Consider the following 24,137-nt stretch of genomic DNA (forward strand, 5'->3'; position numbering starts at 1 on the left):
GATTTCAAGTTACATTAGGATTTTCCAGATAATTTTAAATGCTGCAAGAAAAACTTGATAAAATACAACCTTTTAAATGTAACTCTGACCAAGGATCATGTAGATTTTTATTCTGGTATTGCAGAATACTCGGCATTATAGTGCGAAAGTACTTCACAGTCCTCAGTCAAATTCATCTGCACACTTGCCTTGGAAGAGAGGGAAACTTTCTTTCCACTATTAACGTAGGACAGTAGGAAGTAGTTTCAGCCATCTTTCTCACCTGGAGATTCAGTAGGTCAATGCATTGATTTATTTTTACTGCCTAGTCTTTTTCATCTTGGTATTTACCAATAAAACAAAGATCATTTCAGTCTTGAACTTCTTCTTTAACCATGGAAAACAGAGTTTGAAAAGACCTTTACAAGTCATCTAGTCCATCCTTGAGCCCCAAGTCACCATCACACCTACTTAGCCCCACTCCAGAGCTGAGGAATTTGCCATTCCTCTGGACACTCATTCCATGGCTAGCCATCCGTACTGCCAGAGCATTCTTCCTAATTTCAACAAAAGTCTTTCTCAAGCTGGCTTAAGTCATTGCTTCTTGCCCCATATCCTGTAGAAATAGAGAAATATTTTTCTCTCTGTTAAAAATTTGAAAATTTATATCATGTCTCTTTTCTGTCTTCTCTTTTCTGGACTAAGCACCTTCAATCCTTTCACTCTTTCTTCATAGGTCATGTTTTCTAGACTTCAGCTCATCTTTATTGCTTTCTGGACCATCTTCAGTTAATCCACATCTTTCTAGAAGCATGGTGGCCAAAAGCAGACTACAGTACTCCATCCGACGCTTTGCAAGACTGGAGTAGGACAGAAGGACTTAATGTGTCTTGCATATGATACTGTTTTATAATCCCTATTATGATGTTTGCTTTATTCACATCAGAATTGCATTTTTTGACTTGCATTTAGTCCATGATCCCTTGTAACCCCAAATCTCTCTCTGCAGATTTGCTGCCCATTATTCCAGAACTTGTATTTGTGGTGTTGATTGTTCCTAAATATAGTATTTTGCACTTGCTCTTGCTGAATTGTAGCCTAGTTTTTCACCACAGCTTCATCAAGACCTTCTTCTCCTAATCCTGTTTAACAAAGTGCTTTCAGCCTCTCTCCCTTCCCAGCTTCATATGCAAAGTTAATGACTGTTCTGCATTTCATTGTCCAAGTCACTACAGAAAATGCTAAATAATACTGGACTCCAGCGTACTGAGGAACTCTGCTCAACTCATTCTTTCATTGTGAGTGTAAATCACAGCTGAATACTCATTATTTGCCTGTGGTTTTCAAACTGGCGGCATATCTTCCTGTAGTTCCACCTATATCTAAGTCAGGATTAAGAGCTTTACTGAAACAAATTTGTACAACGTACACTATGTCATTCTGTCAGTGAAGCTTATTAAACTATGACAAGAAAAATTACACTGGTCCACTCCTTCATGAAGAGAAAAGCTCTTGGTAAAACCAAATCTATTGCTACAATATTTTTCAGAGAATTAAAGCTAAGCTGAAAGGGCCAGGATTCCTTGGATCCTCTCTCTGCTGATCCCTTCTCATCCCTTTTTCCAAGACAAGTGCTGTAAATGAGATTCAGCTTGTAGATCAAGACCAGGGATCAAGACCTAAGCTCCCGTTGTTGTCAGTGGAGATCTAGTCAACTTAGTCAATGGAAGCCAGGGAGGCATCCAGTTGACCTTGCAGCAGACATTTAGACTTGTTCAGCTCCATTGACTATGTTGACTTTGTCTGCAGCTTTCTCAACTGTCGTGGGAGCTTAGACTCAGTTTACATGATGCAAACTAACTGTGTGTGAGAATTTTTCCAGCTCTGAGTTTCTTTTTTTTTTCTATAATTTTGGAACATCACCTATTTTCTTTGATTTCTCCAGTGTAACTGTTAATGTCTGATATCGATTGAGCCTGTACCTTAAGTATTCCAGGACGTTTTTTTTCTATGTTTGTGGAACATCACCCATTTTCTTTGATTTCTCCAGTGTAACTGTCTGATATTGATTGAGCCTGTACCTTAAGTATTCCAGGACAAATTTCATTACACCAAGGCGCTTTGAGAATATTCAGTTTATTTAAATGTTCTCTAATCCATTTTTTCTTATCCTATCCAGAATTCCTATTATTTTTTTAGTTATCGTTAACTTGTGATATTAAAGAAGAAAAAGGAATTAAACACTTCAGCTCTCCCTGTTACTTACCATCAACTTATATTCCTGAAAGTTGGTAGACCAATTTCTCCCTTCTTGTTTTTCTTCATTTTCATCTACCTACAGAATGTCATTGTATTATTTCTGCTTCCTTCTAGTTCAGGCTGGCCAGGTTACCTGGGGTTTGCATGCTAATATTCTGATACAGCCAAGAGCCTCAAGTCGAACTGTGACGAGAGGATGAGGAAAGCTCCTGGAGTAGTGATTTCACCACCCAGTTGCTGGATACAAATACATACAGCTGTGTCTGGATACATTTAATATCAGCATCATTTTGCAGGTTACCTTTCACCTGTTCTTTTATGTTGGTCTCTTTGTCCATGAGATGAAAAAGTCCACGAATGGGGAACTGCCCTTGAGCTTCTTGAGACAGGCAGGGAACCTGTCTGGTCTGGGTTTGCCTCTATATTCTGTAGTATTTCTTTTGCGCTCATCTAAACTCCCATATTTTATAGGTCTCTTGAGTCTCTTCAGGACGTTGAAGAATTTGTGATTTAGGCAGGGTATTCCTGATGATCCTTGGAGTGAGGTAATCTGTAATTATGCCCTTATTATAGTTTCTTTGAGGAGTTTTCCATTACCTTAAACTACCTTGTCCTTTAAGTAAGCTTCTTTTTGATCATAAGTAACATTATTGAAGCTTACTTTCTTGTTGATCACAAAATTTCTTTTTGCTCTTCTCAATCATTACTTGTCCTAAAATCCATGAGCTCTCCTGCTTCATACTGGGTGTATGACCAATGATCCTCCGCATCCGTATTCTCAAATATTTATTTCTTGCTGGTCAGAGTCAGGATTTGGAGATACTTCTCTCCTGTTCTTTCGTATCTATTGTATGTCCAAAAGCATTTCCCACCCCATTTCAAAGATGTAGCAGATATTGTCCCATCCTGCTGCTCCCACGCTACATATTATCGTGTTACCATCCAATCTTATGCTCTGAATGATTCTACTAGTTGTTCTAAAAGCACCTGCTGTGAAGATCTTATAGCAGATTTCCACGATGGAGGCATCCTCCTCCTTTCTTTTTATTGTTATCCAAGCACTTTCAGGAAGTCTCTCTGATTCTGCTCTTCAGCCACATTCTAACTCTTGAGCTAGGTCTGTAGGCATCCTTAACATGTAAGGTAAAACCTTTTCATTTTTTCCTGATCATGGTGTAACCTGATTTGTCAATTTCCTGAGCTGAATCATACTGAGAAAGTTACAGTTTTAACCATTACATGAAGTTTTCCCATTCCTGCTGTTTATTCTCCGTACACCTCTAAACCAATCAGCATATTTACCCACTGGAAATCCCTTTTGTGTCTAAGTTATTAATTATTATTTTCCTTCTGTGAGATGATCCTCATGTCAATAACTAGGTGTGGATAGATATTGGTAAACATCAGGTTCATTTTTTTTTGGTGGCCAGGAACTGCATATCATGAAAATGTTTGCTCCTCTGTTTCTCAGCCCTTCCCGCTCTCTTCAAAGAGGAGTTAAGAAATGAAGAAGCCACGGAGGGTGAAGTAGTCACTCTGCGCTGTGAGCTCACCAAGGCCGCTTCAGTGGAGTGGAAAAAAGGACATACAGTGCTCAAACCTGGCGAGAAATACAAAATGAGGCAGAAGGATGTCACTGCAGAACTGGTGATCCATAATCTAGATGAGAGTGATGCTGGTGATTATACCTGCGTGTGCGGGGATAAACAGACCACAGCTTCCTTAGCAGTGCATGGTAATAACCAATTTCATCTGGATGTCCTTCATTATGGAGATTATAGTTTGAATTGATTTTTTTTTTTCTCTGTCTTCATTGTTATCTCTACACAGTTCCTCTCAACCTGACTTTGCATGTCATAGTCGTGAGAATTAATTTGCCTTTTGTGATCTAAGGGAGAAACCTTCATCCCATTTCCTAATACAAAGTGTTTTTAGGACCTGATCCCTCAGGTAGATGTGAGATTAGGCCAGAAGACAGCTCCCCACTGATGTCCTCACCTTTCTTTCCCCAACCCATGCCCTTCAGGCTGTGTTTGCTGCTTCAGTTTAACCCTCTGTCCATTGCATCCTCAGTGCTGCCTGCCCTCATCAAGGAAGGCCTGAAGGACGAGGAGGTGACAGAAGGTCAAGCAGCCACTCTGCTCTGTGAGCTGACCAAGGTTGCTCAAGTAGAGTGGAGAAAGGGAAGCAGTTTGCTAAAAGCCAGCGACAAATACAAAATGAGACAGGAGGGTACGGTCATGAAGCTGCTTATCCATGATGCAGAATTGAAAGATGCTGGAGAATACACTTGTGTGTGTGGAGAGCAGGAGACAACAGCTGCCTTGACAGTTCATGGTAAAAGAAACATATACATATATCTGTATTATTGTGTATTTCTCCATCACCTTATCGCTATCGGTTGTGTGTTCACCTGTGGCTGAACTTGTTTCTTTAAATTTGTAAGCTGTCTCTAAGGTCTGGTGGCATCCAGGCTGCTTTTCTGTTCCTGTCTATTGGTTTATCCAAAGTCCTAGAATTATGAGGAAAGGAAACTCTTTCCACTCTAAGATGTTATCTGCCTCCGTACCACCCCATCCCTCCCATCACCCATGTGCCATGTGTCATTTTTAATGTCCTCTGTCCATTTTGTGACCTTCAGCCCTGCCTGCGCTTTTCAAAGAAGAACTGAAGGACCTGCAAGCCACGGAAAGCCAAACAGCCACTCTGCGCTGTGAGCTGACCAAGGCTGCAGCTGTGTCATGGAAGAAAGGAAACAAAATACTCAGGGCAAGTGAAAAATACATCATGCGGCAGGATAATGCCCTTGCTGAGCTGGAAATTTGTGATCTCGAGCTGCAGGATGCGGGAGATTACACCTGTGTGTGTGGAGACCAACACACCACCGCTTCTCTGACAGTGAATGGTAAATTTGTCTTATGGATGACTTAATTTTTTGTTTCTCTGAAGCATTCTGTTGCTGCATGACGTGTTCACCTATCAGCTTTTTCCTAGGAATTGCTTTGTGTTCAGGAAAGGAGAAATTCCTAGTCTGACACTAAATTTAGGTTTGATATTCCTGAAAAGTGACCGTTTCTCCATGCAGGCAAACTGCTGTAAGTTTAAGTGAATAACACCTAGGAAATGCTCCTGGTAGACCAGCTGAGATGTCCTGCCTCTGTGGAGGGTGGCCCTGTGATAAATTCTTCAGATTACATCTCCAATCCATCCAAAATGTATGGATTGTGCTTTGACCTGTCAACTCAGCACCTCTTTCCTTACTGTTGCTGCTGGATTTAGTTTTAAGATGTCCTGCCTCCGTGGAGGGTGGCCCTGTGATTACATCTGGAATCCATTCAAAATGTATGGATTGTACTTTGACCTGTCAACTCAGCACTTCTTTTCCTTACTGTTGCTGCTGGATTTAGTTTTCCAGATCATCATAGCGATAACCTCAACCTCAGTGGCCAAAGTCCCTGACTTGGCCAGATTTGAACTTCAGTTGAGATTTCATGGTGCTGATCACAAATGCAGAGGACTTGTAGTTTAAATACACTATTAACTTTCCATTCCCAGCCCTGCCGGTGCTTTTCAAGGAAGAATTGAAGAATGAAGAAGTCCAGGAAGGAGCATCAGTCTCTCTGCGTTGTGAATTAACCAAAGCAGCTCACGTGCAGTGGAAAATAGGGTCCAAAGTGCTCAAAGCAAGTGACAAATATCAAATGAGACAGTCTGGCACCGCTGCAGAGCTGGTCATCACTGACCTAGAAGTAAAAGACGCTGGAGATTACACATGTGTTTGTGGTGACCAGAAGACAACAGCAATCTTAACAGTTCATGGTAAAAAGACCTTATTAAAATTAATAAATAGTTTTATAGATAGACATCACTCTGAAATTCACCTATTTCTGCCCTTGGTCAGTAGATTTTCCTTGTTTTCCCCCCTTTCTCTTCATTCTATGTATAGCTCATTTCTTACTGGGAAAGACTACGGGGAAATTTTGAGGTCATTGTTAATCTGCTTCCCTTTAGAAGGAGAAAATGAGATCTTTCTACCCAAGTCCCCTCTTCTGGGACACTTACATTATCCAGCTGTTCTCCACTCCTATCCCAATGGTTCACTTCAGCCAACCTCTAACAACACAGATTATCAGAAGATTATCCAGAAATAAATCCTTATATTATGCTAATAATCTCATTACTGGATCTTCTGCTCTCCTCTCATTAGTGAGTATCCACTTTAATGGAGTAACAGTCCTTGCCTATGAGGAACTCACTTGGGTAAAGAGACCCAGTTCTGTCTCCTACATTTTTTTCCCCAAATCTGATTCCCTTCAGGCTTTCTTGAGACATCAAATTTTTCTGAGGCATCTGGGGAGCACCCTTTGTTTTCTGCACCCCCTTACAGTAGTTGTGCACAAGGCACATTCGTGGGTAAATGTTAATGATTAGTTTTCCTGTAGATTGTTCAGTCTTTGGGTTATGATTTGCAAAATGGGGAGTAGTAAGAATCTGAAATTCTTATTGCATGTAATGGCCTTTCAAACTTCAAGTTAAAATCAGAAGTAGTTTTATTTTGAAATCTGCCTGCTTTCATGCAGATGAGGCTATAAGTTCTTAGTAAAAATAAAACAGGAAATAACAATACCAGCCTCCAAGTAATCACACCTGTGTAGGTAGAATAGTGGTATTTGTGAGTGCTGTTGAACAAGGGTCTGGATCTTTCTGTGTTGTTCTTTCAACGTTAAAAACAAGACACCCGGGGAACTGATCCCTTATGGTAAGTGAAACCATGTCACACCTGAAGAAGGATACTTTCAGAGTTTTTGAACTTGGCTGTAGCTAAGAAGGTTTATCATAGGGTGAAAGAGGGAACCATTAGGGGAAATAACCCCAAGTCTGTAAAAGAAATTAGGATTTTAACTCTGTTTTTCTGATGACCATTTGTCCATGTTGCATCCTTCAGCTCTGCCACCACTCTTTAAGGAAGAGTTAAAGAACAAGGAAGCAGAAGAAGGTGGAGAAGTTGCCCTGCACTGTGAGCTCACCAAGGCTGCTCCGGTGGAGTGGCGGAAGGACCAGAGGATTCTCAAAGCAAGTGAGAAATACAAAATGAGGCAGGAAGGGACCAAGGCAGAGCTGGTGATTCATGAAATAGCTGAGGAGGATGCAGGAGACTACACCTGCGTGTGTGGAGAGCACCAGACTACAGCTGTCTTAACAGTACAGGGTAAAAATTATCTTGACCTCCTATTTCCTAACTGGAAACATCTGTCCTCTACTATAAGGTGTTCAATTTTCCATGTCTATTTGTTCAACCTTATTAACTGAATTTCCATTCATCTGAAAGTATTCCCTGCCTTTGATGATTTGCAGGCTGTGTATATTGGAAAACACCAGTCTACTTTTTCCTGTGCCATCCTTTTGTCTTTTTCTTTCCTTAAACGCAAACCTGCTGTCCTTTCATCTTTCCCTTCTGGCATTCCTTTCCTAGTGTATAAATCCACTATTCTTTTGCCTTCCCTTTCCTGCATGTATTCTCTAAAACACATATCTGTTTATTCTTTGCCACTCCTTTCTGGCATTCTCAACACCTACCATTTTAACATAAATTAGGGTATAAAAAGTAATATCCAGAATAAGGCTGTGTTAGTTACAATTTCTTCTGTACCGAGTTATGTTTATATTGGGTTTTGTGCCCGTAACCTCTCTCCTTTTGCACCAAGACAGATTTGCATTGGGAAGCTGATTTTTCTAAGCCGGAAAGAATAAATTCTTTCTGTGACCTCCTTCTGGTCTTATTTTGTTGCAAGAACCAGTTGCTGTGCAAACAAAACTGGTGTTTCAAGCTTAACTCTGCTTGACATGGGAAATGTACCAAATCAAGGAGGCTAAACCTGTTTTCTAGCCTGGATATTTTAACTTAGCTGTACTACTATGGAGTGAGATGCCAAGTGTGAGATCTGAGATATCCAACCTTGTTAAACAGGTGGAATATTCCGTTATTTCACCTAGTCAATAGAGGGACATGTTAATGTCACCAAATTTATTTCAAGGACACAACTTGCAGTGGGTACTAGAATTAAGTTAAGTGAGGAAAAATATGTTCTGAGACAAGAAGAATCAGCATCTGGAGTTTTTCTTTGGTGTCAAGAAGAATCTGTGAGCCCTGGCTGCATCTTTTCAAGAGTATCTCAAGGGAGAAGGAATGATGATTAGTAAGGATTTGTGCCAACACTCAGAGCTCAGCAGGGCTGCTCTGTAAGTAGGAAAAGAGAGTACAATGGAAGACATCAACACTTGTGTGAATTAAAGGGCTCAGAGACTATATTCTTAGCTCTTCTTACAAGGAAACGTAGAAAGCGTGTATAAATCTCCTGAGGACAGTACAATTTTGCTAGTAGGAAGCCAGCATGAAACCAAAGGTTAAGGGTATATATTCCCTCTGGGACATTCTAATTTCTCTTTCCTCTCTTTGTTGCTGATGCTTGCCCTTCCATAACCTTCACAACTTTCCCCTGTCACTTCCTACTCTCACCCATCCCTGGAAGTGTCTTCAGTTTGTAATACTTTTTACCTGCATCCTTCAGCTGTGCCTCCATTTTTCCAAGAAGAAATGACCAGCGAGGAAGCAGTAGAAGGTGGAACGGCCACTTTGCGCTGTGAGCTCAGCAAGGCATCTGCTCACGTTCAGTGGAAGAAGGGCCATCACGTCCTCACCTCGGACAAAAAGTACAGCATGAGACAAGAAGGCTGTGTTGTGGAGCTGGTAGTTCAAGATTTAGACTTGAATGATGCTGGAGATTATACCTGTGTGTGTGGAGACAAGACCACCACAGCTGCCTTAACAGTGCATGGTAAAGTAATCCTGGTGATTAAGGTCCTCCAAGCCTTAGACTTGCCCAAGTCTCTGTTGTTGTGGTCTGTTCCCATTCCCTTTCTGTTTGTCTGGGTTTTTGTGTTCTCTTGCAATTTGCTCGTGTTCTTCCTCCTTCTGTTAGAATTGGGGAAAAAACTGTCTGTTGGTGTGTGTCCTCCTCATCTGGGCTGGTCCTTCTCACTTTCCTTGCCCTGATGCAGAGTCCAGGGAAGTCAGGAAAGATTTTTCCATTGTGTTCCACTGGCCTGGATCAGGGCTCCGTAGTGCACCATGCGTCCTTTCCCCAGGCACCTCATTTAGCTGCCTTTTTAGGAATATTCACTCTCTCTATGGTAATTCTTTTACTCTCCAGCACTGCCACCAGAATTCAAAAAAGACCTGAAAGACCTAGAAGCCATAGAAGGTGGGACAGCTGCTCTGCACTGCGAGCTGACTAAATTTGCCATGGTGGAGTGGAAGAAAGGGCAGGAGTTGCTCAAAGCAAGCAGCAAATATCAAATGAGCCAAGATGGTGCTGTTGCAAAGCTGGTTATTCATGAGCTGGAGGTGGAGGACACTGGAGATTATACCTGTGTGTGTGGAGATCAGCAGACAACTGCCACTTTGACAGTCAATGGTAAAAAAAAAATAAAATTAAATTTAAAAAAAAGAGAGAAAAGGTTATAATATGTTCTGAAAATTAAAGCTGTATGTTAGTGTCACTTATGGAGCAGACTTGGCTATGATTCCTAAAGAAGGTGGCAGAATAGCACGGGCTATACGGCCGGATAGAGGTAGGAAATGGGGTTTGCAACACAAAACTAAATGCGTTCTGTCAGTATGTTACTTTCAGGATAATTGTAATCTCTCCTGCAAGTGGCCTGCCTTAAGAGGGAATTTGAAGTCTTACGGCTCTCTGCTGGGCTTCAGAATATCTCAACTGTGCTCAGGGCAACATGTTGGCTACTTTTATAATAGGAAAAATATTCTGCCATTTTTTAGATCATCGATTAGATTAGGCTTGTATATACTTCAAATGTAACTTCTTGAAATCAATTTCCTCTTGTTCTGCAGCTACTCCTACTACCCCTCTGGGGAAATAGCCTTGTACTTTGAAACCAGAGGATTGAAGCTTAGAGACATTTGCAAAAAATGCTTTTGGTGTTCTCTTTTTCTTTTCCCAAAGTCCAACTGCAGTATATTGCAGGTTATATTTCTATTTTATAGCCCTACCAGCACTTTTTAAACAAGAGCTTCAGGATACTGAGGCAGAAGAAGGTGGTACAGCAATACTGAGGTGTGAGCTCACCAAAGCCAAGGCTCCAGTAGAGTGGAGGAAAGGAGATGCTACTCTCTACCCTGGTTTGAAATACGAGATGAAGCAGCAGGGCTCCGCTGCAGAATTGGTCATTTATGACTTAGAACTGGATGATTCAGGAAAGTACACCTGTGACTCTGGACACCAGCAGACAACGGCTGTGGTAACCGTACATGGTAGGCAGAGTCCTGACCCTTGGCTCAGCAGAGGTGAAGTGAAAGGAGCATCTCTCCGTGTTCCCTACTGCCATTTACTTGTTTTGCTGCTGGTCCATGCCAGCAAACGCGTTCTACCTGAGCATGACATATGGTCAAGCTGGGAAGGTTCTGCTTGGAGTATTTAGAGTGGTTAATCAGCACCAAAGCAATTAAATGTCGCCACGATGTCAAAATGTGATGAACCCTCCTTCCCTCTGAGTGTGGCTGCATATGGGAATGGATAACAGAAAACAAGCCAGTCAGGCTGACGGTTATTTTGGGTTGTTGATTGCTTCAGTAGGCATGAGGGATGTCTGATTGGGATGATAAGAGATGAATCAATCGATGGATAAAGGATCTCTATAACATGTGAATGTGCTGTATTATTACTTGAGGCTTCATGCCTCAGGTGTAAACACTGTTTTCCTCAGCCCCTTCTACCATCCTGAGCAAGATCTTGCCAGGAACCTGAATTTCCTCTTGCATTTATCTTCATCTCTTACTGTGGTGCGTTGTCTTGTGTTTAGAATGCTAAATTGATCTTTTGTATGCTGATAGAAGGGGGAAAAATATTCTTAGTTTCATATTGCAAACTCACAGACCTCCATTAAGGAACAAGGGTCCATGTCCCACTGGTCTTTGACTAATGCACCCCTAGTTGGCATGGACATACTTCTGTGGGAAAGTCTGACTCCTTCAGACCCCAAACCAGGCCATTCTGTGAGCTACTCTCTAAGACCAGCTCTCACCATCTGTCCTCAGCTCTTGGTTCACTTAATGGCTCAAGAAATGTGCTGCCAAGACCAAGTGTTGCAGCCCAAGAATCATGAAATCTTTAGAATAGACCATTTCTGAAGAGCAATGGTATAATTGGGTCCTTTCTGGACTCAAACACTCTGAAAACATTTCCTTCTCAAATTGATCGTGGAATCATTAGAATATGCCATTTCTGAAGAATAATGGTAGATGGGTCCTTTCTGGACTAAAACACTCTGAAAACATTTCCTTCTCAAATTTTGCAGCACTGCCCATCACATTTAAGCAACCCCTTCAAAATAAGGAGTCAGAGGAAGGAAGTACAGCTACATTCTGCTGTGAGCTGTCAAAACCCAATGCTGCAGTGGAATGGAGGAAAGGAGGAGTTGGGCTGCAACCCAGCCAGAAGTATGAAATGAGGCAGAGGAAATGCCAGGTAGAGCTCTTAATACATAATCTCAAATTGGAAGATACAGGAGAATACAGCTGTGATACTGGGGATCAGGAAACCAAGGCATCTTTAAATGTGAAAGGTAGGTGGTGCGAGCTGACTCCTAAAGCAACATATTCCATTCAACAAGCAAAGCAACAGTTTGAATATTTTGAAGTACAGTATTTTTTCCCTATAAATATTTTCCTTTTCATCTGATGTACTACGATTATTTTTATTATTTTTCTTAAATGAGAATGGAAGAGGATGATACTTTGTTCTTCCAGTGCTGCATTTGAGTCTTGGGTTCTTAGAAGAAATACTTTCTAGCTACATGTCTAGGGAGAAGTTAAAGAAAGACCATGTCTAGGGAGAAGTTAAAGAAAGACATAACATCTGGACACCTCACATGATACGTAGCTTAAATATTTAAAAAAAATATTTTCTTCCAAGTCCTGGAGGAACACTGACAACGACCTTCCTGATCTGACAAGGCTGTCCATGGAGTTTTCTACTTTTTTGCTCTTGAGATCTTTGTTAGGGCAACTGAAGGATAAATTCATTCGAAGAATTCAATCCTGGGAAGAATTTGAGTCAAGGAGCAAAGGAAACAAATGTTCTAAGTGCTGATGGCTGCTTCTGACACAGCAAGATCTCTTCGTAGCTCCAGGCAAATTAGAAAACATGGATCCTGCCTAGGAATATAGCACTTGCAAAGCACAGAATCTTGTTCCCTGAAGTGTCAGTCTAACTGTTTTAATCGGAACTTGACCCAGGCTTCAATAAAAGCTCCTGTTCCTTTTTTTTTTCCCCTTTAGCTCTGCCAGTTCTTTTCAAAAAGGAGCTCAAGGACAAGGAGGCAGAAGAAGGAGCTGCGGTGAAATTCCAGTGTGAGCTGACAAAGGATAATGCGACAGTGGAGTGGAGGAAAGGCACAATGGAGCTCTTCCCGTGTGCCAAATATGAAATTAAATTAAGTGGTCGCACAGCTGAACTCGTGATTCATAACATAGAACCAGAAGATGCCTCTGATTACACATGTGATACAGGAGACCAGCAGAGCACAGCAGTCCTCAAAGTGAATGGTTAGCATTGCATCAGCATGAAAGAGAGGATAAAAGGGATTTGTGAAATTGTGTGAATAATGTTCTTTCATTCATTGGTGAATAAAACATCCCAAACATTAAGATAAAGAGGAAAGCAGGTGCCCAGTCATAAACCAGAATACAGAACCGTGGATCTTATGGGACAGGATTTATAGACGAGATATTTAAAGCACAGGGAACAGTGTGTTGGCCCCTTCCTGTGGCACTCACAAAAGCAAGAAATTGTGCATCATGGAGATTTTTAAATTCTAATAGATCTTTATTTTTGGCACTTCACATTCATTTCTGACTCAGCTGAACCAATTACTAATCATAAGTCATTTACAAAAGCATTTTAAAAATTTACTATTTTCAATTTGAAGATCCTGAGAACACTGCTTTTAAACAAACAAGGAATAATGCCTGTGGTTAACCACCCTCTGTGAAATGCTTGTGGTCATCTCAAACCATTGGGTGAAACTTGTGGCTTTAATCTAAGCCACAACCTTTCAAACTTCATCCTCTTGGCTGAACTTGACCCTCAAAGCAGCCACTGGGTCAAACAGAAGTGAAAGAGCCCTGTGTTTGCTTTACATGTATCACAATAAGGTTTAGACAGAAGAACCACAAGCATTGTGGTTCTTCTGTTTCACAACTGCTCACACACACACACATACTATGGATATTCCCTTCTTGTTTCCATCAGTGACAAGCTGTTGTCTCAGCTAGTCCATGCTCTGCTTAAATAAATGGAGTCCGTTTGTTTGTGCATCATCTGGAAGGACTTTCTGGTGGTGGTGTAAGGTCTTGAAAAGCCAGCAGAGAAATCAGAAATGTGTTTAAAGCTTTACATCATTTACAATATTGGCAGTCATGAGTATTTCTGTAAAAATTAACAGATTTACACTGTTGCAGTTTCCAATATCCAGAGCAGATGTACAAAAGGTGTAATGTGGTTGCTCTTGACTTTATGGGAAACAAATATTTGGGGGAAACTTTCTGATCCTCTCCTTGTCTGGATAGAGATAATATAGTTCTGTTTATAGAGAAAACCAGGTTGTTATTATTATATAACCAAATTTGTTCTGCAGCATCAGACCCCAGGTGCCTTGTGCTGAGTTGTGCAGACCTGGCATTCAAGCTGATGGATCGTGAGTTAACTGTTTTTCACTTTGCAGCCATCAAACCCCGGCTGAAGCAGCAGCTGAAGAATGAAGAAGTGGAAGTGGGGGGAACGGCCAGGCTGCGCTGCGAGATTTCCATTAGCAAAGCAGAAGTGGAGTGGAGGAAAGATGGAGTCGTCCTTCACTCGAGCTCCAAGTACGAGATGTGGCAGGACGGCACCCTCCGCGAGCTGCGTGTTCACCACCTGGAGCCTAGCGATGCTGGAGAGTATTCCTGCAAGGCTGGAGATGAGACCAGCTCCGCAAAGCTGACCGTGAAAGGCAAGACCTGTTTATTGGGGGCAAGGGGATTTTCATTTTGGGATGTTAAGGTTTTGCAACGTAATTCTTACTCTTGTGATAAACACAGAGCATAGGAAGGGTATAATTCAAAAAATCTTACGGTCAATGAATGCACCGAAGCAGAGATTCACTTGGAGGACAGGAGAGGACAAGGCAGCTGTAATTTGTGACTCATGGCTTGAAATATTTGCTTGACATCATACGCATGTGAGTGAACAGATGGTCCGTCCCCAGCTTCCAGTCACATGGCAGCTGCATCTGGCCTTCACATCGTGGCAGACAGAGCTTGCTTTTAGGTTGGCCCGCTAGCGTGGAACAATCACCCCTAGCATCTCTACAGGCTGCTCGGTGGTGTAGATACTCTATACATTATGCCCAGCTGTGCCATTTTTCATGCAGATGGTGACCTCAGCTGTATGAGTATGTTCTGTGTTTGCTCAGATGAAGATTGCGCCGCTCCTCCTCCGGTGTGCCCCACCAGATTCGGGGTACAGACAGCTTTTACCCCTTGCAGGCTGGCTGCGTGATCTTTGCACAGGTCTGCAGGTGCCCAGCTGTCTTAGAAACAGGACTCAAGCAAACTGAAGCGCAAATAAGTGCTCGTGCTAATCCAGTGAGTCTTGCTGAGAGCACAGAGCCAGCCAGATCCCCAGCCAGTTCGGAGCGCCAGCAATGTGTGCCAAGTGTATGCAATTCTCTTTGCAAAAAGACAGTAGAAGGGATCAGGTTTTAATGTTATTCTTTGAAGATACATAAGTGCAAATGTAACGTTTCAAAATCCTGAATTCTGGCATTTAGAGTTCACACCTTATTCACCCAATTACATTATCAAACACATACTTAAAAAATAAATAAATAATCAATGCTCAATGGATCTCTGAGAAAGGGCAAGGAATAAAACCACTAACCCAAAGATTTTGGCCGTGTTACCAAGTATGCTGAAAGCAGTGAACTAGTAGCATTCAAAATATGATTTGAGAAGCTGTGATACTTCCATCCTTGGAGGTGCTTAAAGCTCAACTGGACAAGGTGCTGAGTAACCTGCTGTAAACTGGCCAACTGTCCCTGCTTTGAGCATTGGTTGGACCAGATGACCTCCAGAAGTCTCCTCCAGCCTATAATATTCACTATTTTTGTGTTTTGATCCATGTTTTTCCTTTCGTGGCTTGACTACTAATGGACTGTTTGCAGAGCCCGACGTGACCATCGTGAGTGGCCTAAAGGACATGGTGGTGTTCGAAGGGGACGATGTCACCTTTCGGTGCCAGGTTTCTCATGAAAACGCAAGGGACGTTGAATGGAGGCTACAAGATGTTACTCTGCAAAATAATGAAATGAATGAGATCTCAGTGGAGAAAGGAAAGATCCACACCCTGACGTTAAGGAAGGTGACTGAGCAGGACATTGGCACCATCGCTTTCCGAGTGGGACCCTACATATCGACGGCAGAGCTCACAGTAAAAGGTAAAGGTTCTCTGTGATGTGGCAAAGGAACAGGATGGGGGGAGAACAGGTGACGTTTTCTTATGCTAATATGAAATTCAAGGCCATAATTCACCCCTTGTTAGCTCACCTTAGTAGGGTGCTTGTGCTCCAGAGTGTATAGGATGTACATATTGTGGTCTTATATATTGTCATCCCTATGGATAGACAGTGAATATGCCACTGGTGTCCTGAAGCTAGCTGGTTTCTGGAGAAATTATTGGGGTAGCCCCAGTAGTGGATTGACAGATCTGTATTTTTATTGCTTCTTTTTTCCCTTTTCTTTTTCTTCTTTGGGGTCTTTCTTTCTCTAAACACTGTTTTGCAGAAATTCTCAGTCAAATATCCATCTCCTTCCCTCCTTGAATCTGTTGGTCAAAGTCCCCATCCCACCTACAGTTAAAACATCTGTAAAGCTTTTCATTAGTACTTCAGTAACTTCAACAACTATTTGTGAGTCGGTTTAATCCAAAATCCATTCACTTGTTTTAACTCCTCAAGGTATAATCATAGAGTCATAGAATTGTCTGGGTTGGAAGGGACCTTTCAGATCATCGAGTCCAACCATCAACCTAACAGTGACAAAAATCATCACTAAACCATATCACTGATCACTGCATCTACCTGTCTTTTAAATACCTCTAGGGATGACAATTGCACCACTTCCCTGGGCAACCCGTTCCAATGCTTAATAACCCTTTCAGTGTAAAAATTTTTCTTAATATCTAATCTAAACCTCCCCTGGCACAACTTGAGAAGTATATATTTTTTTAAAATTATTAACTGTTCAACTGTGGCCCTAACACTGCAGGGAAACAAGATGAAGATGATTGTAAGTGCCTTTGCTGTGTTTGTTATTTCAGTGCCACCTCCAGTCTTTAAGGAGAAATTACAGAGCACAGAAGTGCAGGAGGAAGAAACAGCCATCCTCCGCTGCGAGGTCTCCCAGCCTAATGCTGCGGTCAAGTGGAAGAAGGGCACTCAGGTGATTTCTTCAAGCTCCAAGTATGAAATCAGGCAGGAGGGAACCATCCATACTTTAAAGATTTATCACCTAAAACCAGAAGACTCTGGCAAATACACCTGTGATAATGGAAATGAACAAACCACTGCCACGTTAACTGTTAAAGGTAGGTTCATTTATTTTCTTTTTAAGATGAGAAACTTGTTCCACTTCCTTAGCTTAGTTCTAGCAAGAGGGTGCTCTCTACTGTCCTTGACTTCAGATGTACTTTGCTGGTATGAACCATGCTGAGCTTTTTGTTTTCAGAAGTTATGTTAAGTCCTGTGGTGTCCTGAGCAATGAACATGGAGGGATCTGAGTGCAGCAACTGCTTCCACAATTCTAGACCAGGCACAATGGGATGCCTTCACTGCAAATGCAACTGTAAAAAAGCCATTCTCCAACTGTCCCACATAATACACCCTCCAGTCCTACAATACTTGCAAGAACCTTCAGGTTTATCTCCTTTTATACATATCTGCCACCTGGTCCCTGTGAATTCACTCTGATTTCTGGAACCCCATCTCCTTCCCTTGTAAATGTCAATTCAGCCATAACTGTGGAGCCACCAGAGGTTCTTCTAGGGAACTGGATTTGAGGAACTAAGCTTCTACATGTGATGCGTTGTCAACCCACCAAAACTCCATCTTGGTCCATCAGTGATACACATCAGTGCAGAAACTTCCAGAGTTCATCTCTCTCCTAGGTCCAGTTTTCAAGTGAGGGGGACTGTATAATGAAGTTTCTCCATGCACCCTCCCTAATATCCAAGAATTTAGGTATCAAGTGTAGGTTTTTAATTTGTAGCTTTGGTACCTATTTGGAGGTACATGCACTAAGATGCTTAAGAGTCCAAGTCCATGACCTCTTCTGTGTAAGAAGGAACATGTTCCCTGAGAAGCTCAGTGTGTGCAGTGACTCTTGGGGACTGCAGAGTCCTTAGTGCTTCTGGAAATCCAGCTCTTCCTGTCATTCCTTGTTTGGATTTTAAAGTAATTTTGGAATTGCATTTTAACCAAATTTGGAATGACGCCACAGTTTCACCAAACACAAGATTTGGTGACAGTCAGCAATAAAATTTAACTTTTTTCCTCTGATCTATTTTGGTTCAGCTTTGCCAGTAATCTTCACACAACCACTTCAGAACCAGCAAGCAGAAGAAGGCGGCACCATCACTTTGAGCTGTGAAATCTCCAAACCAAATGCCACTGTGCAGTGGAAGAAGGCCGGGACAGTGCTGCGACCAAGTGATAAATACAAGATGCATCAAACTGGATCCCGGGCTGAGCTGACAATTCGCAACCTGAGTGGAGCTGATGCTGGGGAATACACGTGTGACACAGGAGACCAGCAAACCACTGCAGCTGTGCTGGTGAAAGGTGGGGATTTGCATGGGGAAGAGCTGAGCAGTGCCTGGGGCATCAGGGACACAGGATTAATTAATTTGACAGCTAGGCATTGTCCTGTACCCAAATTGAATCATGGGGATCTCAGAGACAAGAGGGGTTTCAGAGGGATAACAACTGGGTCAATTATCTCTATGGAATCAGAAATGGGTCTTTAGTCAATGATTTTGTTGTTTAATGTAAACATCACCCACTAAAACGTGTTGACAACGTTTTCAAAATACATAGTTTGCATTATAAAGATATATTATATATTTATTACATACACAATATATCTAACATGCATATTTTATATACTGTCATATATATGTGCATAATATATGCACACATACATAAATTATGCATGTGTAAGAATGTAAGATGCTACTACGTGCCCAAGTATCTACATTTCCATGTGTTTAGTGCCTTGGGGTAGTTCCTTCAAAGAATACAGTACTGTCAAGAAAGAGCATAACAAAATGTTTAACCCAGGAAGCATCACCTGAAAGTAGATATCAAACTCTGTTGACCTTTCCATAAAGAACCAGAAGCCACCATAGTGGAGAAGCTGAAGGATATCACGTCGTACGAAGGAGAAGACGCAGTGTTTGAATGCAGGCTGTCCCGGGAAACAACTCAGGATGCCCAATGGTTCCTGGGGGATGTTCCTCTGCAATCCAATGAAATGAATGAGATTAGAGTCCAAGGGACGCATCACACTTTGATCCTGAGGAAGGTGACACTGGAAGACTGTGGGTCCATCAGTTTCAAAGTGGGGCAGCATACCTCAACGGCACAGCTGACCGTCAAAGGTGAGCCACTTCCTAGCAAGAGGGATTGAGGAGGTACTACTAAGCTTTGCTTTAGCTTCTGGACAGGTGTATTTGGGAGGAGGGGGCCCTGGAAATTTTGGGAGCTTCTACTAATGTAATTTAGCCATTTAAGAATTAGATATGTACACCTGAGCTAGTCATTTCGGTCCTTTATCATCCATGGAGTGAAGCAAACACTCTTTGAAGACTGTCCAACTTATCCTGAAATAAGCAGCTAAGAAATACCAGAATCTATGCTGAAGAATGTCAAGAATATGCTTTGAATTAATCTCCTACTTAGGATGTTTTAAAATTGTATTTACTCCAAAAATTGTCTGAAAACACCTTTCCATTACGTTATGTAGAATGATTTTTAAAGATAGGTCACATCAATACCTTATCTTATTTGTTCCTCTTTGATGTGGTTCAAAATGTAACTATAGGCTCCCAGTTCTGATCTGGGGCAATGCTGGATTAGGTGGTTGCAGCAGTGATGGTACCTTCTTCTCCACAGTTGCTCCAGTCACCTTTGTAAAGGCGCTCCACAACTTGGAGCTGCAGGAGGGTGGCACAGCTCACTTGTCCTGTGAGGTGTCCAAGCCCGATGTCCCGGTGGAGTGGAGGAAAGGCACATCTGTGATCCGCTCAAGCCAGAAGTTCAACATCAAGCAGGAGGGAAACGTTCACACACTGGTTATTCACGATTTGAACCGTGCGGACTCAGGGGAGTATAGCTGTCACGCAGCTGATGGGAAGACCACTGCCAGACTGGAGGTTAAAGGTATGATCTCCTCTTTGTTTAGCAGGGGGGGCTGGACTTAGATGATCTCCAGAGGTCCCTTCCAACCCCATATCATTCTGTGATTCTGTGGTTTTTTGGACCTCTCTAGTAGAAGGCAGACATTGAGGTAGTGAAGGAAGTGCCACCAAATTTTTCAGGGAGATGGATCACAGGAAGTATAAGGAGAGACTGGGTTTGTTCAGGGGAAAAGACAGTTGAGTGGGGACCTCATTTTTGTCTGCAGCTTCCTAATGGGGATCTACAGAGGAGAAAGAGAGACAGACTTTCCTTGGGGTTCTCAGTAGGCAGATGCGAGGCAGCAAGTGCAAGCTGCACCAAAAGAGATTCAGATTAGGGAAAAAACAACCTTTCACAATGAAGCGGTGCTCAGACATTGGAACTGGGACCCAGAGGGGTGGAGGAATCTCCATCCATGGAGGATCTCCAGAGGTTCCTTCAGTCTTAATTATTCTGTAATTGATCCCTGGCTGCGTGACCTGAAGTCTCAGGTTTGCAGGTGTATATTCTTTGAGTATTTTTATCCTATTCTGTGGTTTTATTTCGGGGATGAATCACGGAACAGTTGGAGTTGGAAAGGACCTAAAAGTTCATCTAGTTCCAACCCCTCTGCCATGTGCAGGGACACCTCCCACTAGACCAGGTTCCTCAAAGCCCCATCCAGCCTGGTCTTGAAACCTTCCAGGGATGGAGCATCCACAGCTTCTTTTGTGCAACCTGTTCCAGTGTCTCACCACCTTCACAATGAAAAAATACCTGGGTTTCATAAATTATTACTCGAAGTCAGTTGGCAATTCTTTGTGAGAAGAAGTCTAGGATACAGGAAAAGAAATGCAGCTCCCATGGAACTGAAATTTTTCCTGATGGTTAACTCCAGTCCCTTCTCCTCCTCTGTCTGACTTAGACCTTGGTGTGTCTGCCCCTGTCTCCTTAGGTAAATGCAGCCAGAATTGTGTATGAACATCATGAACAGCATTATCAGTACCTTAAAAATAAAATATTCCTCCATTTTTCTATTTTTGCTTCACCCATTTTTTTTTTTCTCATTGCACCATTCTCCCTTCCAAGCCCTGCCCGTGCTCTTCAAGCACTGGCTGAAGAACGAGGAGGTGGAGGAAGGGCGCACGGTCGTGCTGCACTGCGAGCTGACGAGACCCGGCGCGCCCGTGGAGTGGAGGAAAGGAGATACAGTGCTGCAGTCCTGTGACAAGTATGAGATCCGGCAAGAGGGGACACGCGTTGAGCTCTTCATCTACGATGCTGAGGCTCAGGACGCTGGCGATTACACGTGCGATTCAGGGGACCAGCAGACCACCGCGTCCTTGCAAGTCAAAGGTAGGAGAAGCCTTCCTTGGAGGCGGAGGAGTTATGGCTGTGGCTGTCCTCTGTAGAGGTGATATGGATGTTTTACCACTGAATTATCATTAACACTCTGAGTTACAGCTGCAGAAAAGGGTCTGACCTGCAATCTGTGCTTCAAAAAGAATTTGTTGCCTTTTAAACCCAATTTCTGCAGTTGCAATTTTGATCTCACTGTGAGAGAGTTGGGAACAAAACTGCTCTCCATTTGCTGCTGCTACTGGAGAGTGTGTCCAAAAGTAGTTAGAAAATTCACCTGTGGCCTGAAAAAAAAAAAGATACTGGACTATTTCATCATACCTAGAATAGGCCCACTTTAAATTGAGTCATTTTACCTGTTTGTGCCTGAGCAGCCCAAGAATTGTGTCTCTGTGCCTTTTTCTAGTGGCTACGTTTTGGGATTTTATAGTTTTATTTGTTTTATACCGAGTGCTGTGTCTTTTGAGCAACAAGATCATGCTTTTAGATCCCCAGTTTAGCCCCCATAACCAGCATTCAGCTCAGAGTGTGTGGTTTCAGTGATTAAATGTCCAAATGTTGTGATTTGAACTCTTAACTGCTTATACTGTGGGTACGCCCACGTGAAGCCCTTTGGAGGTCCCATGACCTACAGCAATCCCTGATGGAGCAGCAGTGGACACCCCCACTGTACCAGCAGCTGACCCCCAATGACCAGCTATGGCACACCTCAAAGTCCTGTTCTGGGCTTGGCGTTGCCAGCAGGCAAGTTGTGGTTCAGGAAGAGGGGAACCATCAAGCTGGAGAAGTTGCAAGCCAGCTTCTCTTGCCTGAAGAAGAGAAGAATGAGAGGGGATCTCAGCAATGTTTATCATTATCTAAGAGGCGGGTATCAAGAGGATGGGGTCAAACTCTTCTCAGTGGTACCCGGTGACAGATCAAGGGGCAACAAACACAAGCTTGAATGCAGGAAGTTCCATCTCAACGTGAGGAAAAAAATTCTTTCCTGTGAGGGTGCCAGAGTTCTGGAAGAGGCTGCCCGGAGAGGTGGTGGAGTCTCCTTCTCTGCAGATATTCAAAACCCACCTGGAAGTGTTCTTGTGCAACCTGCTCTGGGTGACCCTGCTTTGGCAGAGGGGTTGGACTTAGAGGATCTCTGAAGGCCCCTTCCAACCCCTGCCACTCTGTGATTCTCACCTCTGAGGACTGTCACTGACACAGTTGCTTCTCCACTGCAGTACTACCCGTGCTGTTTAAAGAAGAGCTGAAAAATGTAGAATCTGAAGAAGGGGGAACGGCTGTCCTGCACTGTGAGATCTCCAAGCCGGATGCCCCCGTTGAGTGGAGAAAAGGAGGGGTGGTCATTCAACCCAGTGACAAGTATGAGATGAAGCTGAAAGGCAGTATTGCTGAACTGATCATCCACGGTGTAGAGCCTGATGACTGTGGGGATTATACCTGTAGCACCGGCTACGAGATCACCACAGGTTCTGTGTATGTGCAAGGTAAGGTGAAACGTGGTGGAAAAGCTCTGGTTTTGCTGCCTGGATTTCTTGTTCCGAAATCTTTGACAGTAACTGGCCAAAATTGTCTCAGATGCAAACAGTTGAAAGTCCATTCATTTCTTTCCTGATTTCAGTGAAGATAGAAACGTTTGCATCCAGGCTGAGGTTGGACCAATGTTTTTAAATTAAGGTCATTTAAAGTGCTGATCATATTGCGTACCATAGCAGATGGTCATAGATGCTGAAAAACTATTTGCTTCAAGCAATGGTCTTAAAAAAAGTATGAAATTCTTGTTATTACTAATTACACTTTCTATCATTGATATTCTTCTTAATCTTTTAAAGCACTGTAAGCAAACTTAAAAAAAGTATGTAATTCTTGTTATTACTAATTACAGCTTCTATCGTTGATATTTTTCTTAATCTTTTAAAGCACTGTAAGCAAACATTTAAATCTTGAGCTACCTCTCTGCCTCCCACCTCATAAAACATCAGTGCAGATGGTTGAAAAACATGGGAGAACCAGTCATGACCTGGTCATGGAGGAGACTTTCCTCCCAATGAGACAGTTTGAAGACACACACACACTGCACTTTCGAGCAAGTGAAGGACGGAAGGTGGTTTCTAAATCCCTTACAGAAAAATTTAAGTTCTTTTTTCTCTGGAACAGCATTACAAGTTTAACTCTACTGGACAACTTGCAGTGTTGCTTTGGGCTAGTTCTGCAGGAAGCGACGTGTATATGTTTATGCTCTTGTTTTCCTTTGGCACCTTCTCTTGCTCTGTTATACAGAAGAAGCAGCAGTCATAGTTTCTGGTTTAAAGAACACAGACGTCTTTGTGGGTGAGTCAGCCACGTTCACCTGTGAGCTCTCCTACCCGGGCGTGAAGAACGTGCAGTGGTGGCTCGATGGATCTCCCCTTCACAACAACTTTGTGACTGAAATCTCTGAGCAGGATGGGATGATTCACACTTTAACCCTAAATGACGTGGCGTGCCATGACTCAGGCACAGTCACCTTCAGAGCTGGGTCCCTTATATCTTCAGCTAAATTATTAGTCAAAGGTATTTCATTGTTAGAAAGAAACACACGGCCACCTCTGGACTTGCTCAGTGCGCTAGTGCTTCTGCCTTCTGGGCTACCCTTACTAAATCCCTTCACTCTTCCTCTGTGTCCTGCAACCCTCCACTTCTGCAAGTCACCCATACTCACATCAGAAGCCTTCTAGGTACAACCACATTGATATTTTAATATTTTTTTTTGAGTGGTTCTGGTGAGGAAGGGTTGCAGGGTCAGGGCTGCTGACATCTGAGTAGAGCTGAATATAAACCACTGTGGTAGCACCTGACTTTTTTATCACTCCTTCAACTGTTTTTATAATACCACAAAATATTATGTAGCTGGAAAATCACAAAATTACCACTGTGCTGCTCCTTGTCAAGGCTACTGGCACCAAGCTAGTATATTCCCAACACAAGACTTTGGACTATTTTATTGTTGGCTC

The 24,137-nt window shown here is 42.6% G+C and overlaps 1 protein-coding gene across 1 annotated transcript in view; it reads left to right on the forward strand.

Moving 5' to 3' along the window:
- Positions 1-24,137, forward strand: part of OBSCN (obscurin, cytoskeletal calmodulin and titin-interacting RhoGEF) — a 201,805-nt gene that overhangs the window by 125,090 nt on the left and 52,578 nt on the right. Inside the window, exons 51-69 of the mRNA XM_014944927.1 lie at positions 3,710-3,973; positions 4,312-4,575; positions 4,880-5,143; positions 5,794-6,057; positions 7,184-7,447; positions 8,808-9,074; positions 9,450-9,713; positions 10,304-10,570; positions 11,614-11,880; positions 12,596-12,862; positions 14,041-14,307; positions 15,520-15,792; positions 16,674-16,940; positions 17,926-18,192; positions 18,741-19,010; positions 19,525-19,791; positions 20,878-21,144; positions 22,365-22,631; positions 23,425-23,697. Of these exons, the coding sequence (XP_014800413.1) occupies positions 3,710-3,973; positions 4,312-4,575; positions 4,880-5,143; positions 5,794-6,057; positions 7,184-7,447; positions 8,808-9,074; positions 9,450-9,713; positions 10,304-10,570; positions 11,614-11,880; positions 12,596-12,862; positions 14,041-14,307; positions 15,520-15,792; positions 16,674-16,940; positions 17,926-18,192; positions 18,741-19,010; positions 19,525-19,791; positions 20,878-21,144; positions 22,365-22,631; positions 23,425-23,697 (5,070 nt within the window). The remainder of the gene's footprint in view (positions 1-3,709; positions 3,974-4,311; positions 4,576-4,879; positions 5,144-5,793; positions 6,058-7,183; positions 7,448-8,807; positions 9,075-9,449; positions 9,714-10,303; positions 10,571-11,613; positions 11,881-12,595; positions 12,863-14,040; positions 14,308-15,519; positions 15,793-16,673; positions 16,941-17,925; positions 18,193-18,740; positions 19,011-19,524; positions 19,792-20,877; positions 21,145-22,364; positions 22,632-23,424; positions 23,698-24,137) is intronic.

The sequence above is a fragment of the Calidris pugnax genome, unplaced genomic scaffold (assembly GCF_001431845.1).
Source record: "Calidris pugnax isolate Ruff unplaced genomic scaffold, ASM143184v1 scaffold54, whole genome shotgun sequence".
Classification (NCBI taxonomy): Eukaryota; Metazoa; Chordata; class Aves; order Charadriiformes; family Scolopacidae; genus Calidris; species Calidris pugnax.